At 37.2% G+C, this 16,218-nt stretch overlaps 3 protein-coding genes across 5 annotated transcripts; 2 read left to right on the top strand and 1 right to left on the bottom strand.

Moving 5' to 3' along the window:
• Nucleotides 1-1,381: 1,381 nt before the first annotated feature.
• LOC7490013 (pentatricopeptide repeat-containing protein At5g39710) lies at nucleotides 1,382-4,022 on the top strand. Its single transcript, XM_024608525.2, has 2 exons — nucleotides 1,382-1,845; nucleotides 2,152-4,022. The coding sequence occupies exons 1-2, from the start codon at nucleotides 1,506-1,508 to the stop codon at nucleotides 3,759-3,761; spliced, it is 1,950 nt and encodes a 649-aa protein (XP_024464293.1). The 5' UTR covers nucleotides 1,382-1,505; the 3' UTR covers nucleotides 3,762-4,022.
• A 1,727-nt stretch (nucleotides 4,023-5,749) lies between these two features.
• LOC7490014 (protein ANTAGONIST OF LIKE HETEROCHROMATIN PROTEIN 1-like) lies at nucleotides 5,750-7,631 on the bottom strand. Its single transcript, XM_002313802.4, has one exon. The coding sequence runs from the start codon at nucleotides 7,394-7,396 to the stop codon at nucleotides 6,068-6,070; it is 1,329 nt and encodes a 442-aa protein (XP_002313838.1). The 5' UTR covers nucleotides 7,397-7,631; the 3' UTR covers nucleotides 5,750-6,067.
• A 1,371-nt stretch (nucleotides 7,632-9,002) lies between these two features.
• On the top strand, nucleotides 9,003-13,498 carry LOC7457519 (zinc finger protein ZOP1). Of its 3 annotated transcripts, XR_002983869.2 has the most exons (7): nucleotides 9,005-9,173; nucleotides 9,251-9,451; nucleotides 9,570-9,660; nucleotides 11,845-11,940; nucleotides 12,055-12,455; nucleotides 13,129-13,213; nucleotides 13,401-13,498. XR_002983869.2 is itself a non-coding variant. In XM_024609136.2 (6 exons), exons 2-5 carry the CDS (start codon nucleotides 9,330-9,332, stop codon nucleotides 12,408-12,410), a joined length of 681 nt encoding a protein of 226 aa, XP_024464904.1. In that variant the 5' UTR covers nucleotides 9,003-9,173; nucleotides 9,251-9,329; the 3' UTR covers nucleotides 12,411-12,455; nucleotides 13,129-13,498. The 3 variants fall into 3 exon arrangements, 2 of the variants coding, with proteins under 2 accessions (XP_024464904.1, XP_002313098.2); XM_024609136.2 differs by having other exon boundaries at nucleotides 9,003-9,173; nucleotides 11,829-11,940; nucleotides 13,129-13,498; XM_002313062.4 differs by having other exon boundaries at nucleotides 13,129-13,498.
• Nucleotides 13,499-16,218: the final 2,720 nt, after the last annotated feature.

Here is a 16,218-nt window from a genome sequence, read left to right as displayed (position 1 = left end):
CACACAAATAAACATAACATGACAATTAAAAAAATAAAGATCAATTTTTTAAGGGTGGCTAATTTTGGATTGAATGGCTAAATTGAAAAGAAAAATCAAGTTTGCAAAAGAATTAAAAGAAGATACCACCCCAAAAAATGAGGATCAAAATAAAAAATAAAAAACTAAATATTTTAATTAAAGGATGGAATTGAAAACAATTGAATGTTTATAAAAGAGATAAAAAAAAATGAAGAAAAAATACCATGTTCGAATATAAAAAACAAAAAATTTTAAATTGAATGACAAAATAAAAATTTATAAAAAAACAAAACAAAAATAAAAATAACAAATCAAAAAAATAGAGGATTGACAATCAAATATCCCTAATAAAGGGACCACTTAGAAAATTTAATTGCCAGATGCGATTTTGAAGAAAAAAAAGAGAAAAAAAAAATGATTCCGGTCAAAATCCATCCAGAAACACTAAACACCCACCGGTGATAGAAAAAAAGGATATCGTAGGGAATCTAATGACAAGAAGATAATCTTTTACCACCGGAGGATATCATTCGTGCCATTAAAGCATGAAGAAACCATTTCATGCGCAACCACATGCATAGCATGAACCTGACAGTTTCAAAAACTTAATAATTTTTAATTAATATAAAATAGCGCTACTAATCTGCTTATAACATAAAGTCAAAATGAAAATCTGAAATTGCCTATAAACAAGCCCGTGTGAAATTTAATTCTAAGGGTAAGTTGGTAATTTTATTGTAAAAAATGTGAAATCTCAAAAAAACCCCTAGAAATCAATTGTTTGAATTTTACTTTTAAGAAAAATGAATGTATTTTATTGTTCTAAAAAAAATAGAAAAATATCTTTATACCCTGTTGAAAATACCTCCTCGCATATTTTGTTAATGTATCATATAGTTAATCTTAAAAAGATATTTTGCTGTGAATAAATGAACTGCTACTTCTTTTTGAAGAAGCAAGGATTGAAAAATTTTAAATATTCCAGGAATAACTACCATTACTTTATAAGTTCATTTTAAAAAAATAGATAATAAAAGAGAAAATTTTATTTTACTCATAAAAAATATAAGAATATTTCTATCTAATCTCAAAATATTTTTTATTTTATTTCTTGTTTCTTTCTTTCTTGTATTTATTTTTCTTGTGAAGTAAAATTATTTATAATTACTCTATAGCAACTTTAAGATATTTCGACAAAAAAATTCTAGGAGTTGTTTGCATATTTTTCGCTCAGATTTTATTTTTGTACCAATTGATTCATATTTTTCGCTCATAATTACTATTAAGACTTGAAAAAAAATACTGAAATCTAAACAAATTACAGCTTGAAGTCATTAATATGACTACTCGTCGTTCGTAAAAAGAGAGAGAGAGGGAAACTTCTCTTAAACCCTTCAGTTAAAAATCAGAGCTCCATCAATCAACCTCTTCACTGGTTCTTCTCTCCGCTCACTCCAAAACCCTAAATTCTCCAAATTCCCAAAATGTCCCTACCCAGACTCCAAATCTACCGTTCTTTGTCTACTCTCTCTTCACCCACAGATGCCCTTTTAGCAGAAAAAGCCCTAACCCTCCTCAAACGCTATCCATACCACTTAAATTCGATATCTTCCCAAATAACCCCTGAATTAGCTTCATATTTGCTTCTCCAAACCCAAAATGATCGAACCCTGACCCTCAAATTCATTAACTTTGCTAAACCCCACCAATTCTTTAACCCCCACTGTAAATGCATTGCCCTTCACATTTTAACCAAATTCAAGCTCTATAAAACAGCCCAAAATCTAGCTCAGGACTTGGCTGAAAATTCTGTTGATGAGAAGGGTAATTATTTCTTTCAATGTCTTAAAGATACTTACTTTATGTGTAATTCAAGCTCTGCTGTTTTTGATTTAGTGGTAAAATCTTGTTCTTACTTAAATTTTATTGAAAAGGCTTTGAATATTGTTGATTTAGCCAAGCTTAATGGGTTTATGCCTGGTGTTTTGTCATACAATGCAATTTTGGATTCAATAGTTAGGTGTAGAAAACCAGTTATATTTGCTGAGAAAGTGTACAGGGAAATGATTGCAAGTGGGGTTTCTTTGAATGTATTCAGTTATAATATTTTGATAAGGGGTTTCTGTGCAGCGGGGAATTTGGAAATGGGGTTGAGGTTTTTTGAAGAAATGGAGAGAAATAGATGTTTGCCGAATGTGGTTACATATAATACTGTAATTGGTGCATATTGTAAGTTGAAGAGGATAGATGAGGCGTTTAAATTGTTGAGGTCGATGGGGTTGGAAGGTTTGGAGCCAAACTTGCTTACGTATAATATGGTGATTAATGGATTGTGCAGAGTAGGGAGGATAGAGGAGACAAGTGGGGTTCTTGCGGAGATGGATCGGAATGGTTTTGCTCCTGATGGGGTGACTTATAATACACTTGTAAATGGATATTGCAAAGTGGGTAATTTTCACCAAGCGCTTGTTTTGCATTCAGAGATGTTGAGGAATGGATTGCCCCCTGATGTTGTTACATATACTTCGTTGATTAATACAATGTGTAAGGCTGGGAATTTGAACCGAGCAATGGAGTTTTTTGATCAGATGCATGTTAGAGGTCTTCGTCCGAATGGAGTAACGTACACATCATTGATCAATGGGTTTTCACAAAAGGGATTCATGGATGAGGCTTACCGTATTTGGGATGAAATGATTAGAAGTGGTTTCCCGCCCACAATTGTAACTTATAATGCCCTTTTAAATGGACATTGTGTTTCAGGAAGGATGGAGGAGGCCATAGGATTGTTACGAGGTATGGAGGGTAAAGGTTTGTCCCCAGATGTTGTAAGTTACAGTACTATCATAGCTGGATTTTGTCGATACCAAGAGTTGGACAGGGCATTTCAAATGAATGCGGAGATGGTTGAGAAGGGTGTTTCACCTGATGCCATTACCTACTCATCGCTTATCCAAGGTCTCTGTGAGCAGAGAAGACTGAATGAAGCTTGTGATCTGTTCCAAGAGATGTTGAATAAGAGTCTGCTTCCTGATGAATTCACTTATACAAGCTTGATTAATGGTTATTGTAAAGAAGGAGATTTGAATGAGGCTCTTAATTTGCATGATGAAATGATAAAAAAGGGCTTTCTACCGGATACAGTCACCTACAATGTGCTTATTAATGGACTAAACAAGCAAGCTCGAACAAGGGAGGCAAAGAGGCTCCTGCTTAAGTTGTTTTACGACGAGTCTATCCCAAATGGCATAACATATGATACACTGATAGAAAGTTGTAGTGATATTGAATTTAAGAGTGTCGTGGCTCTCATAAAGGGATTCTGTATGAAGGGTTTGATGAACGAAGCAGATCAAGTTTTTGAATCCATGATTAAGAGAAACCAGAAGCCAAATGAAGCGGTTTATAATGTCATTATACATGGTCATTGCAGAGATGGAAATGTTCATAAGGCACATAAACTCTACAAGGAAATGGTTGATTTTGGTTTCATTCCTCATACTGTGACCATCATTGCTCTGGTTAAGGCACTTTACAGTGAAGGGATGGACGAGCAGTTGAATCTAGTTATAAGGGACATATTGAGAAGCTGCAAGCTTTCAGATGCAGAGCTTTCTAAAGCACTTGTTCAGATCAACCATAAAGAAGGGAACATAGATGCAGTTTTTAATTTGCTTACTGAAATGGCCAAGGATGGCTTTCTTCCAAGCGGTGCAGCTCCTGCCAATGCTGGCCAGTAGACTTTATGATGGATAATTCATTCTATCTTCTATCAATGTTCACTGGACATATTTTGTCCTGTCAAGGGCCTGATGAAGGAAGCTGAATTTCAGTTTCTTTGCTTTTCTGGTACCTCAAGATGTTATGGACTTCAGTTTCACATTCTCGTATCCCCATATTTTCTTGCCAATTATTCACAAGAATTGTAGATAAAACTATGATGATGAACTGTGCATACTATGTTATCTATACTCAATATGATGCAACACCAATTTACTGCATTTAGTTCTATTTTTCTTTTTCCTGCTTGTGTTGCTCCTGGTCATAGCATAATATTGCATACAGAAGAACATGTTGTAGCTTGTCTCTTATTCAATCTATTCTGGCCTTGGCGCATTATAATCCACCTCAGCATCACATGCACAATACAATCTCGCATCCACAGTGAATACTTCTGCTTCTCGGCTCCAGGAACCTTGAGCAACAACTGCATGGTAGTGCCAAAAGCATTCCTACGAATTTGAAACCTTGATTTGGACGGACTTGGAACTGAGCCATACAGCTTTCGGGAGATCATCGGTTAACTTTATGTTAAAATGTTTTATCAATCACTTGCGCGCAACGCCTGAAGATGGTTTTCGTCACCAGTCACCATGTCCCATGAAGTTGAGTGAACCATATGGGAACAGTTTTTTATTTTTTTTGTAGCCCGTATTTAAATTATGGGGATGATGACTCTGCTGAAGGAAGTGCGGATCAAACTTTTTCTGTGGAATGGTTACCATGAGGTAAAAAAATACAGTTTTGCTGTCTAAATAATGCATGCCACGTTTATTGTGGTTGTAGATGTGCTGTAATCTCATTCTTGTGGATCAATGTCATAAAATTATCAAACCCAGTTTTACACTCGTGTTGTTAACTTGTTACCACAGGGTTTTGCCCTTCAAGCTTGTATGTGATCTGTGTAAACAGAGCTGCTTATCGGGGACATTTTGGAAGCTCCTGATTCTTTAGATCAAGCGAGGCTGAACCATGTCTCCCAACTCCCCAGGCATTTCAGCCATTGGTTATGATATTTTTGCTGGTCTTATGGTTCGAAGAATCATTGGCCAGATAAAGGACATGCAGACGCTGAAGCTAACATTCTTCCTGTGACGCCGTACTGACATGCTAGTATTCTTTGAAGCTTTTCTCTCACGCAATTGGGCCATCTAGTTCAATGCCTCAAAGACGCTAGATTTTCCTCCATGCAGACAATACTCGAATAAACTTAATTCTTCTTTGTGCGCGACGCCATGCTTAACGCCAATAGTAACGGATTTGAGAACTGCACCCGTGACTTTCCTTTTTTCTTATTATGTTGTTAACTACGGAAATGAATTTTTCTCAAAAAAAGAAAAGAAAAGAATAAAACCACGGAAGGGAATTTACTAGGATTTGGTGGATTTATGTAATTTCACAGTGGTCGCCATGTTAGCTTTATAGTTCCACATTAGCTATCCCGTACTGACAAGAGCAAATTCAATATTTCACGGTCCATGCCGTGAAGAATAAATTAAGAACGAGACTTGATAACTTTTAGGCGTCAAGAGAAACCAAACAATTGCTATGTTACCTGAATCATCATTCATATAATTCAACTTCCGGTTAAACAGTAGTTGCAGATTGGCAACGAAGCAAAAGGGCCACTTCTGCTGCTGCTGCAGACTCACAGCATCTCCACCTGAAAACAGATGGCTGCTCTTGCTGGCAGAGCATTATTTAGCTTTTGGGCCAAGAACTCTGTTTGCCATTATCGGGTGATGGGATACCTTACCTGAAGGCTTTGGTTCCTTCAGCTAAAGAATCTGCAAAAAGAGATTCCCCAAGACAACATCAAGGATGTATAGCAAGGCAAACACCTAGGGTCAAGATATGGGACTGATGCATGAATAATTACTTCACCAATGCATCAGAACAGCAAACACCATCTGTGCAAAAGAACCCAGGATATGAAAGGAAGTCACACTCGAGCAAAACAAACATTCATTTAATGAGCAACAATACAAGTAACAATCAAGTACTGATACCTCCAACTACGGTTATCTGACTTTTCTCTGATTAGAGAATTCAATTTCCAAGTTAGCTCACCCTATGAAGTACAGAGAATTGATTGCATATGGAGTTCAATGATGCAGAAAACCTACATCTAAAACGTTCCAAAAGAGGCCAAATAAGCAAGCAAAAGAAAACCCACATGTCATCTAAATTGGGTTAGAATTACTAAAGAATTTATCCTTGCAGAGAAAGTAATGGCTGCAAAACAGTTTCTCATAAGAGCATAAATCTATCTTGAAGAAAGTCTCTGGTGCAAATCATCAGCCAGCGCCTGCCTCAGGCTATCTCCAAAATAATGAAAAGACTTCTCGTTCTCAAGCCCTCTTGCTGGAACACCACCCTCATCTGGATCCTTCCAAGTTTCTGGCTCTGGCTCCCTTGCAATTTGGCACAAGTTATGCAGAACACAGCAAGCAACAATGGTCTGTGGTGCATGATCAAGACCCACGTTCAAATCCTGCAAAATCTTCCACCTTCCCTTCAACAATGCAATAGCATCCACCACTACTGACCTCCCTTTCATCAACATCCCATCAAACAAATTCTGTGAAGGAGTCCCAGACCCATTCGGTGAAAAGGGTGTCATAAGAAATGACAGCAAGGGATAACACCAATCCCCAACTATATATGGCCTAACATGATGACCCCTAACATTAATCACCTTATCCCACACAACATCACCCGAAACAAGCCTATTATACAACACACTCCCCCTCAAATGACTAGCATCATCACTCCCACCTGGCGCCTTCACACACACATCCCAAAACACCTTCTTATGATCAGCCACAACTTGCAATAAAACCGACGAGTACCCATATCGGCATTTATACATATTACCCCCAATATCCGCACGTTTCACCTTAATTGGACTCCCATCAATAGCTCCACACATATTAGGCAAAGAAGTCAACTCCTCAAATGCCTGTGTAGTCTCAATCAACCTCCGTTTACTAACCGGAATCTTAATAAATTCAGGGTAAAGCTTAGTAGCCAACAATCTTGTAACCATATTAGTAATCTTAGAAACTAAATAAGGCTCTAAAGAATACCGCGAAGCAAGTGTTTTAGCAGAAAACCCGTGTGCTAATCTAGAGAGAACCATACTAACAGCATAATCAGTGGGTAAAGAAAGATTAGAAGCAGTAATATGGGGTTTTAATTTATCAACAACAGTAGTAAAAACAGGATAGGATAACCCGTACATTGACCTCCATTGGGAGTCACGAAGAGGAGCTTCTAATGACCAGATGTGTTCAGTGGAGAGTGCCCGGAAAGCGGAAACGGAGAAGGAGGAGGAGGATTCAAGGTTTGTAGTGGTGATAGAGGTGGAAGAGGGGGGTTTGGTGGAGGTGGGTTTTTTTTGGGAGGCGAGGTAAGAGAGGAGGGAAGCGAGGGTGAAGAAGAGGAGAGGGGTAGGAGGGGAGGACGAGAGGAGGGAGGAAGGGGAGGAGGCGGAGGAGGATGAAGAAGGGGAGGGGAGGAAGGAAGTTGACGAGTCTAGGGAGTTGTGGAGGTGGAGGAGGTTCGAGAGCATTAACATGAAGGACTCATCCATGGGATTTAGGGTTTTTGCAGGTGGGGAGGGATCTGTTTCAGGTGGAAGAGGCGGAAAGACAGGGTGATAAAGGGTGGAAAGTAGGAGTAGTTTGGTTAAGAAGTGGGGTTTTCAGTTCCGGAATCATCATTTCCGCGAATGATTCCGGTGAAATCACCATTGATCTCATCACTTCCATGGGATGGCATTGGTTCGGTGTAACTGTTTTGTTAATGCGTGTGGGCCCACCACACACCTCATTTTTCTTTTTCTTTTTTCGTTAACATTCAAGACATTTTCATACCAGTTTTTGAATCACAATTTTTGCAATTGCTTCCTCTTCTCGGTTAATTGTTTATTATTTATCTTGTCAAGACATTGCCATAAATTTTATCGGAAGTCTTAGCCTATAGTGCTGCTTTTTTTTATTTCTTGACTTGAAAGTAATTATTATTTTGATTAATTTTATTTTGTTTTGATGAAATTATTTTACTTCCTCTTTCAAAAGAAAGAAATAGCCATTATTTTGTGAGTATTATTTAAATGTATAACAATATATCATTAGAGCAAAACTTTGGCTTTCTCAAATTATATTGGATTTAATGAATAATTGAAAAAACCCAATTGATATGCAACAAATTTTGAGACCAACACATTTTCTTCCCAGAAAACCTATGAGTTGAGAGTTGGATATATAGGTTTTAACTCCCAGGGCTTTTATTTACTCTGGTGAATAAATAAATAAATAGTTGCTTGCAATAAACTATGGTGAATAATAAATAAATAAATAAATATTAGCACAAGCAACAAATTTGTCGAATTAGGATGAATTTTATTTTTGATTAAAGTGGATATTCGGATCAGCTTGTGTGTACCTTGACCAATTTCATAAGACTTGAAATTAACAATCATGTAAGTCTTCAGTGGCCCTGAAGTTTGTGAGATTCGAACTAGTGATCTCTAGAGAGTAAATTTATGGCCTAACCAGTTGAGCTACATCCCTCAGGGTTAATTACGATGAATTTCTTTTTCTTTTAGATTAATGTGGGTGTTCGGACCAGCTTGCATATACTTTGACTAATCCCACGAGCCCTGAAGCTAACTATCATGTAAGCCTTCAGTGGCCCTAAGGTTTGTAAGACTAGAACTGGTGATCTTTATGGAACAAATCTAGAATCTGATCAGTTGAGTTACACCTCTTAAAATTAATTATGATGAATTTCTTGATAGTTACCTTGCTTGTTTATTATTGAGAAATCTTGAGTTCTATGTATATGTTTTTTTCTTTCTTTCAAAAAACAATTTGAAATTTGAGGAGGAAAACCTAATAATTAATTAGGCTGATATTTTCCCTCTTAAATTATAATATTGTAAATACATTACTTGATCTTAATGTAAGCAAACATGATAAATGATCATTCAACAAGAAAATCAGCAGTATTCTCAGAAGCGAGCCATTGTTTAAAAAACATGATGACATATCAATTCCAACAATATTTAGAATCAAACATTGTTCTCAGCTGATACATGGACTAAATTGAACAGGAAAAAGAAAAGAAAAGAAAATGAGTCGGCACCGGTTCAACTCCTGCGGTAATTACAGTTATTTATTAATCAAGACGAAATCAAACGACCCGTATTCCACAGCCGTGCTCGCTCGCCTCAAACTAGAAAGACAAAAGAGATTTAGAACGACCTGGGTCAAAAAAACCCCAGAAAATATTAGGGTTCAAAACAGCAAATTTCTCCGTCTCCCCAATCAAAATCAAAATCAAATTCCCAAATCATCATGACGGAGGTAAGTAAAAAATAAAACCTTTTTTTTTCAAAATTTAATTTGGATTTTTGAGCTATTTTTAATGGTTAAATTTGCAGTATTGGGTAAGCCAAGGCAACAAATGGTGCGATTTTTGCAAGATATTTATATCAAACAACCCTACAAGTATCCGAAACCATGAACTTGGCCAACGCCACAAAGATAATGTCGCTAAAAAGCTTGATTCTATGCGGAAAGATAACATCGCCAAGGAGAAACAGCAGAAAGAAGCTGCCCGTGCTCTCGAGCAGATCGAAGCTGTAAGTGATTTTTTTTTTAATAAAAAAAAGTGATAATTACTATTTCTTGTTTCTTGTGTAATTCATGAATGATTTGATGAGACTGATTAATGTTTGTTTTGTTTTGAATGTTTGATAGAAAGCAAATCGGAGTTATCAAAAGGATGTGGCGAATCTTAAGGAGGCAAGTAGTCTTCGTGCATTGGATATACAAGAAGATGGTCAAGAGAGTAAGTAGCAAGAATCTTCTGAAACTTAAGAGACAATTCAATGATGGTTGTGATAGCATCGGTGTAGGTTTGAGTATTAGACATCATTATATTGTAGTTTAGTGAGTTGCATTAGCAAGTTTAGGGGCATTGGATTATTTAAGGAATGGACTGCGATAACGGAGACTCGAGTCTATCTGGCTTTGTTAGAGTGTTATAGAGCTTTGATTTGATATCACCAGCAGGTCCTTTATACTGCCAGAAAAGTTTGCATATTGCATGGTAAATTTGTAGTTGTTAGTTGTTACCCCATGATTGAGCCCCGTATAATATTTTCATGTTTTGAAATCTTTCTCTTGGTGCTGATACTTTTCTTTCTAAATGAAGTTGGCCACCGGGTGCTTCATTTTGTTAGGCAATTAAGGTGTGGAGTAACTAGAACAATGGCCACTTTTATATGTATATATTGGAGCGCAACACAAAGATTGCACACAAAATACTCATGGACTAGGTAGGCTTTATGTACTCTCATTGCCCATAATTTCACTAATATGAAAAATTGGACCACTCATCTTGCACATACCTGTAGCACAGACAAAATTAGCCATGCTTCCTTTTTATACTTCCATAGTTTGCTTACCAAGTGCCCATTTTTTAACGTTGGTTGCTAGCATGAGCTGGATATGAATAGTAGAAATTCCACTCTCAGTTGACGTGTATGTGGTTGATTGCAACTTTGGCTTCTTAGTTGACTTTGTTTACTATCATGGCTGGCTTATGCAGTATGAAAAATGTTTTCACAACTAGCAACATATAAGTTGAAATTGAATTTTGCATCTTTAGGCTTAGAGACAGTGTTGGCTCCCAATATTTTCCCTAGACGACAACTCTCTTGTTGGCAAACCGAGTTGCAATTGAAACTCTGCAAAATTGTTGTCCATCAAATCCGTTAGTGAATAATCAGTTACTGAGTCCTCCATGCTAATTTGTTGCTGTTCTAACTTTCCACGTGATATTTTCTCTCTCAAAAAGTGATAATGCACTTCCACGTGCATCTCACATGAAATACTGGATTCTTTGCCAAATAGATTGCTGCCCAATTCTGCAGTGTCTTGGAATTGTATAATCAACCAGCTGGTGAAGACCTTTCAACAATTGATTTAACCAGACTTCTTGTGCTGCCAGTACTGCTTCTCTGTATTCTGCTTTCATTTTTTGTTTGACAATGAAGCTATTGTTTTTTCTCTTACTACACCAATTAACTACTTCTGAACCAAATTCGGAGATATCCTGTAGTTGATTGGTGATGCCGTGATCAGTGACATAGTTAGCATCAGTAGAGAACTGTAGTTCAGGGGGGTGTTGAGAGTCAACACCCAAGCAAAAACTAATTTGAATTATAATAAAGCTAGTTGTTAAGCCATTTTCTACTGCCAAGCCACCAATGATTGCATAATCAACCAGTTGGTAAAGACCTTGTGCTGCCATTACTGCTGCGCTATATTCTGCTTTCATTGTTTGTTTGATAATGAAGCTATTGTTTGTCTCTTACTACACCAAGTAACTACTTCTGAACCAAAGTCAGAGACATCCTGTAGTTGATTGGAGATGTCATGATCAGTGACATGGTTAGCATCAGTAGAGAATCATCATTGAGGGGGAGTGTTGAGAGTCAACACACAAGCAAAAAACTGATTTGAATTATAATAAAGCTAGTTGTTAAGCCATTTTCCACTGCTAAGCCAGCAATTATAGCATTAAAAGCCACGCCAGGAGTCAGTTTCGACCAAAAGCATTAGCAGCCATCCATCTTTTAAACTTGTAATTTTCCACATCCAGCTGTTACTCAGAAATGGACCTAAGAAAAGTGACTTCTGTGACCAACTATGCACAAGTATAAAAGGGACGTTGACTCATTTTTGTATACTACTTCAATGAGTGGTTAGAGGAGAGAGCCTTGTGAGCTGGTGAGAATTCTTTGCAACTGACAGTGAGTATTTTTCTTTATTTTATTGAGGATTCTCTCCTCATTTGTTTGTGTGACGTACCTGTACGTTGTTATAGTATACTAGTTGTGTGCTGTATTTTGTTTGTTCTTTACACCCTTCTGATACTTCAATCAGCATTGTCCTATTAATGGCTTTTGAAATTTTAATGTCTTGATTGTTTTAGTGTTCAAACTGATACAGCTCTTAATGATGACAGAGTGGGATTATGACAGCACTTCAGGCTATTATTACAATCAAAGCAATGGTTTACACTATGATCCAAACTCAGGCTTTTACTATTCTGATGCTATAGGTACAGGGTCGTACAATGGAATTTTTTCAGTCTTCTCTGGTTCTCCCTAATGTTCACAACAAGATTTTAAATTATAGATTAGTTATGCATGTTAACTCAGAATTTATGTGACAGGCAAGTGGGTGACGCAAGAAGAAGCGTATGCTGCGGTTCGGATTTCATCAGGCTCCAGGAATAAAGAATCCAGTTTTAAAAAGCCTTTGCCAGCATCAGCTGTCAGTTCGGTAAAAGAAAATAAAGTCGCTGCTCAAAGTGGCCCTCCACCTGGTCCGGTAGTTTCAGCTTCTTTAAATCCTAGAAGATCTGTTAAAGGCGCTCCTTCAAAATTTGCTGTTAACAAGAGGAAGAGGCCAGATGAAAAGCCAAAGGCTGTATCTGTAGAAGAAAAGGCGGCACTTAAAGCTAGGGAAGCTGCAAGGAAGAGGGTCGAGGAGAGGGAGAAATCATTGCTTGGCCTTTACCAACACTGATTTAGAGCTTCCAAGCAAGCACATTCTGTATCCTGAATATTAAGGGTATGTTTTCAGCATGTTATTTGCTATTGTTTTTTTCCTGAGTTTAAATAAGGAAATATAAGTTGATTTAGTTTCAAATTTGAATATCACTAATGTAATTGATTTAGTTTCCTGAGGTATTTACTTTTTACACCTTTTTCCTGCACAATTGTTCTTGTCAATGGATGTTGTCAAGATTAAGATCTGATAATGCATTGTTAGCCTAGATGCATTTCTGCTCTCATGGATGTGGGTGCTGGACAACTCAAACAATAGAATATAACCTGCACTCTTTCTGTTTGTCATGCATCTAAACCAAATACCAGCACACATGTCCATTTCACTGTCCTCAAGTAACCCTTTGCCAGGCCCTGGTCCAAAACTTTACCTCGCACTTCCCATTTTGCTACCTGGTTCATTACTATGTTTCTGCCAGGACGTTGTCGAAATTGTTTTGTTGGGTTTTTTTGTCAAAACAAATGTTCAGATGATATGGTCTTGTTAATGCTTCACCTGTTAAAATTTTATCCTAAATATGCAATCACAGTTGCATACTTCAAAATGTCTGTTTTACAAGTCATTCTTGGCATGGTCATACTGATACAACAGCATGTGAAAGGATATGTTGTTGTAATTAGAACACCAAATGGTTGATGGACGTGGATTATTCTGTTTGAATTGGCTTTTTATGCAGATATGGAGTTTTACGCGACAGCAGATGGAACACAATGGAAACTTCTTTTGCAACCTGCATAAAGTGGCTGTCCATAGTGTTTCAGGTTATAATCTGGTCTTTTATTGCCATCTGCTCCTATACGAGGAATGCTAGGTTTCTAAAAATGTGGTGAATGAGGAAACACGAATATTATAATGTCTGTAACCTTGCAATCAAAATGTCAGCTCTGTATTCTTTTTGATAAGCAAATTGACCGCTCAGTTATGTAAGATCATTGTTTCCTTCTGTAGAACGGTGGGATTGGAGGCATGTGACTCCTGTGCCATTTGGATGATAGCCCTTTTGGAACTGGATGTTGCAATGAAGGAGTGAGTATTTTTTTTTCCAATTATGTTGATGAAATTTACTTCGTCTATGGTCCATGATCAATATGAAGCTTTTTAGGGGAAGTGGAATGACTGCTATCTCTCTGAAACCTGTATCATAAAGTTTCTTAGCATGCTCATGCCTTGGGGATAATCCATGAAAATGTCGTCTACCATGCATGCTCATGCCTTTGGATTTGGGAATAATACATGAAAATTTAAGCAACGTTCTGTAACCAAGGTAAAAAGAGAAAGCGGAATGGTAATTTTTCCATAACAAAAGCCATGTCTTTTTTTTGTTTTTCTTCCTTTTTCTAGAGTCGTGAACCAATGTGATATAAAACTCTGCAATTGTTTGTGTGTGATTTCCTCAAGCTTGATTGTGGGGAATGGATACTCGAATTGTGCCAAGCTTTTCATGCCCCCAGCTGTACATGTTTCACATTTTTCGCCAAATTGCTATGGAATTGTGTGCCAAGGCCATGGCAGTTGTCACGACTCACGAATGAATATGAACGAGAAAGTACGATTCACCGTGTGTATTAAATGGTGCTCTTTAATGCAAAAACACGAATTAATTTAATATTCCGACACTTGTGCATAAAAAAAAAAAAGGCCTAGCACGTGCGTTTTTCTCACACACTCTCTCTGTCGACTGTTGACTTATCGGCTGTTTGATTTCTACAAGTCATGGAAATCGGCTGTGCAGTATGAACAGAGAAGAGGAATAATAAATGCTTGGCGAGTCCTTATCGTGGGCTTGTGTCGTGGTTGACGATATGGGGCACCACTACAGGGCCTAACATGTTGGGTGTTGGACTTTTGCTGGACATTTCTTGTGAATGGAAATATTGGATGGTTAAAACTTCAGACACCAACCAATGTCGATTTCAAGGTTTATTAAATCTGATCCCTCTCCCTCTCCCTCTCCTCTCCTTCCTGGGAAATCAGTCATTGGTATAACCTTTGATTATTGATCACACAGCCTGCATTTGGTATTTTTTGTGGACCATGCTTTATAATGTTTCTATTTTTATTTTTTTTTTGTTATCTGGACGTTATTTAGTGTGCAGTCGGAGTCACACAGTGAAGGTCAGCCCTCCCTCAACCATAATCACTCCTATCATGAGTGAGACTCGATTTTAAGCTGTTTGGTATAACGTCAAGTGATTTCAGGGCCCGAGTTAAGTAGCGTTTATGTAAATTTTCATTAGTTAAGGATCAAAGAAAGAATTTGTTGAACTACCACGATTCACGAATTACCAATTTACAGTTTGGAAAAGAAACAAGATGACATTCTATAATTGTTTTGTTGCTAGTTGGCATCAAAAGGGAGAGATCGGGTGCCAAATCCTCATCAATTTCATCTATTGAAGATATGATACGGACTGCGAAAAGGACTGGTGGTTTTTTATATGTAAGTTTAAGGTTTTTACAGAACAACTTTGACTCGTCTTCTCAACTTTCAAAATCAGTTGTTGGTTTGGAATGCTTTCAATTGAGCATAAGCTTTGGAATTCAAGTGAATTTCTACGAAGATGATATCCTCCAAGGAAAGCCAGTCAAAAGTTTGGGATGAATTAGTATTAAAAAATGATTAAGAGAAAGGTAATCAAGTGAACTTACCTGAAACAACTAGAGAGTGTCCTTCTTTGACAAACAAAGTGGATGCGTGCATGGAATACTAACTATGGTAATTGTATAAAAATATAAGTGGCCAGAAGGTCTGATAACTTTTGGTCAAGACAGTCATATTTTCTTCATTGCTGATTTGATATTGCAAAATCCACTTGAAGTCCATCTCTCAAGAATAATTTCATGAATTTGGACAATATTTTCATAGCAAAATGGCTATTCCTTGTACTCTGTTATGGGAATTCTCTCAGGAAAGATTTTGAAAAAACTAGCAAAATATGGCAATGATTTCGTGAGAGTTAGACAGTCATCTGCACAAAGAGGAAAAAGTTTGTGTGCAATAAAATTTTCATAAAGCAAGGCAGTACATCAAGTGAAAATAGCAATTCTGTTGGTGATAGTGATGACAATAACTGTGAAAGAAAAATCAGAACAGTTGGGTAGAAATCGTTGTTTGAAACGATACAAATACATGCAAGCTGGAGACAGGTCTTCCTCAAAGGCAAGAGTCAGGAAAAAAGGCTGTAGCTTTTTTTTCAACCTGTGTTCTGGCCCTTGGTAGAAAGTCAACAAGGAGCTTTACAAATGTGCAAGAGGACAGTGGCGGAGGAATCAAGCAGCACCTAGGATAACAGGATTACGTCGGGCGTCCAAAAAAAAAAAGCAGATAGAAATCATATTGAATTGGGCATATGAGTTATTATAGAAGCAGTTTGGACTTGACTGAGAGAACTTGGCACTCTGGATTAGTAGATAATACAAATTTTTAAGAGCCCTAGTTATGTTATGATTCTATATATAATCAAGAAGAGATCAGGCCATCATTTTCACCAACAACCATGATGAAGCTATTGAGAATCAAAATATATGGCCAAAAACCATTGACATACTCTCATCATTATCATTGCCATCATTGATGTTGTAAATGAGACAAGTTTTTTGCATTGGAAATTATTATTCTCTATGGTCGTAGGAGTATTTCATCCACTATTGCATAGATACAATGTGATGGCCACCTTATCCTCCCTCGTATGTTTTCCTCCCTCGCTAACAAATCCCAGAGAAGAGAGTGCAAAAAGGAAAGTAATCATAATTAAAGGGCATATTT

This window comes from Populus trichocarpa, chromosome 9 (genome assembly GCF_000002775.5).
Source record: "Populus trichocarpa isolate Nisqually-1 chromosome 9, P.trichocarpa_v4.1, whole genome shotgun sequence".
NCBI lineage: Eukaryota > Viridiplantae > Streptophyta > Magnoliopsida > Malpighiales > Salicaceae > Populus > Populus trichocarpa.
This window is presented reverse-complemented; position numbering and strand designations above follow the sequence as displayed.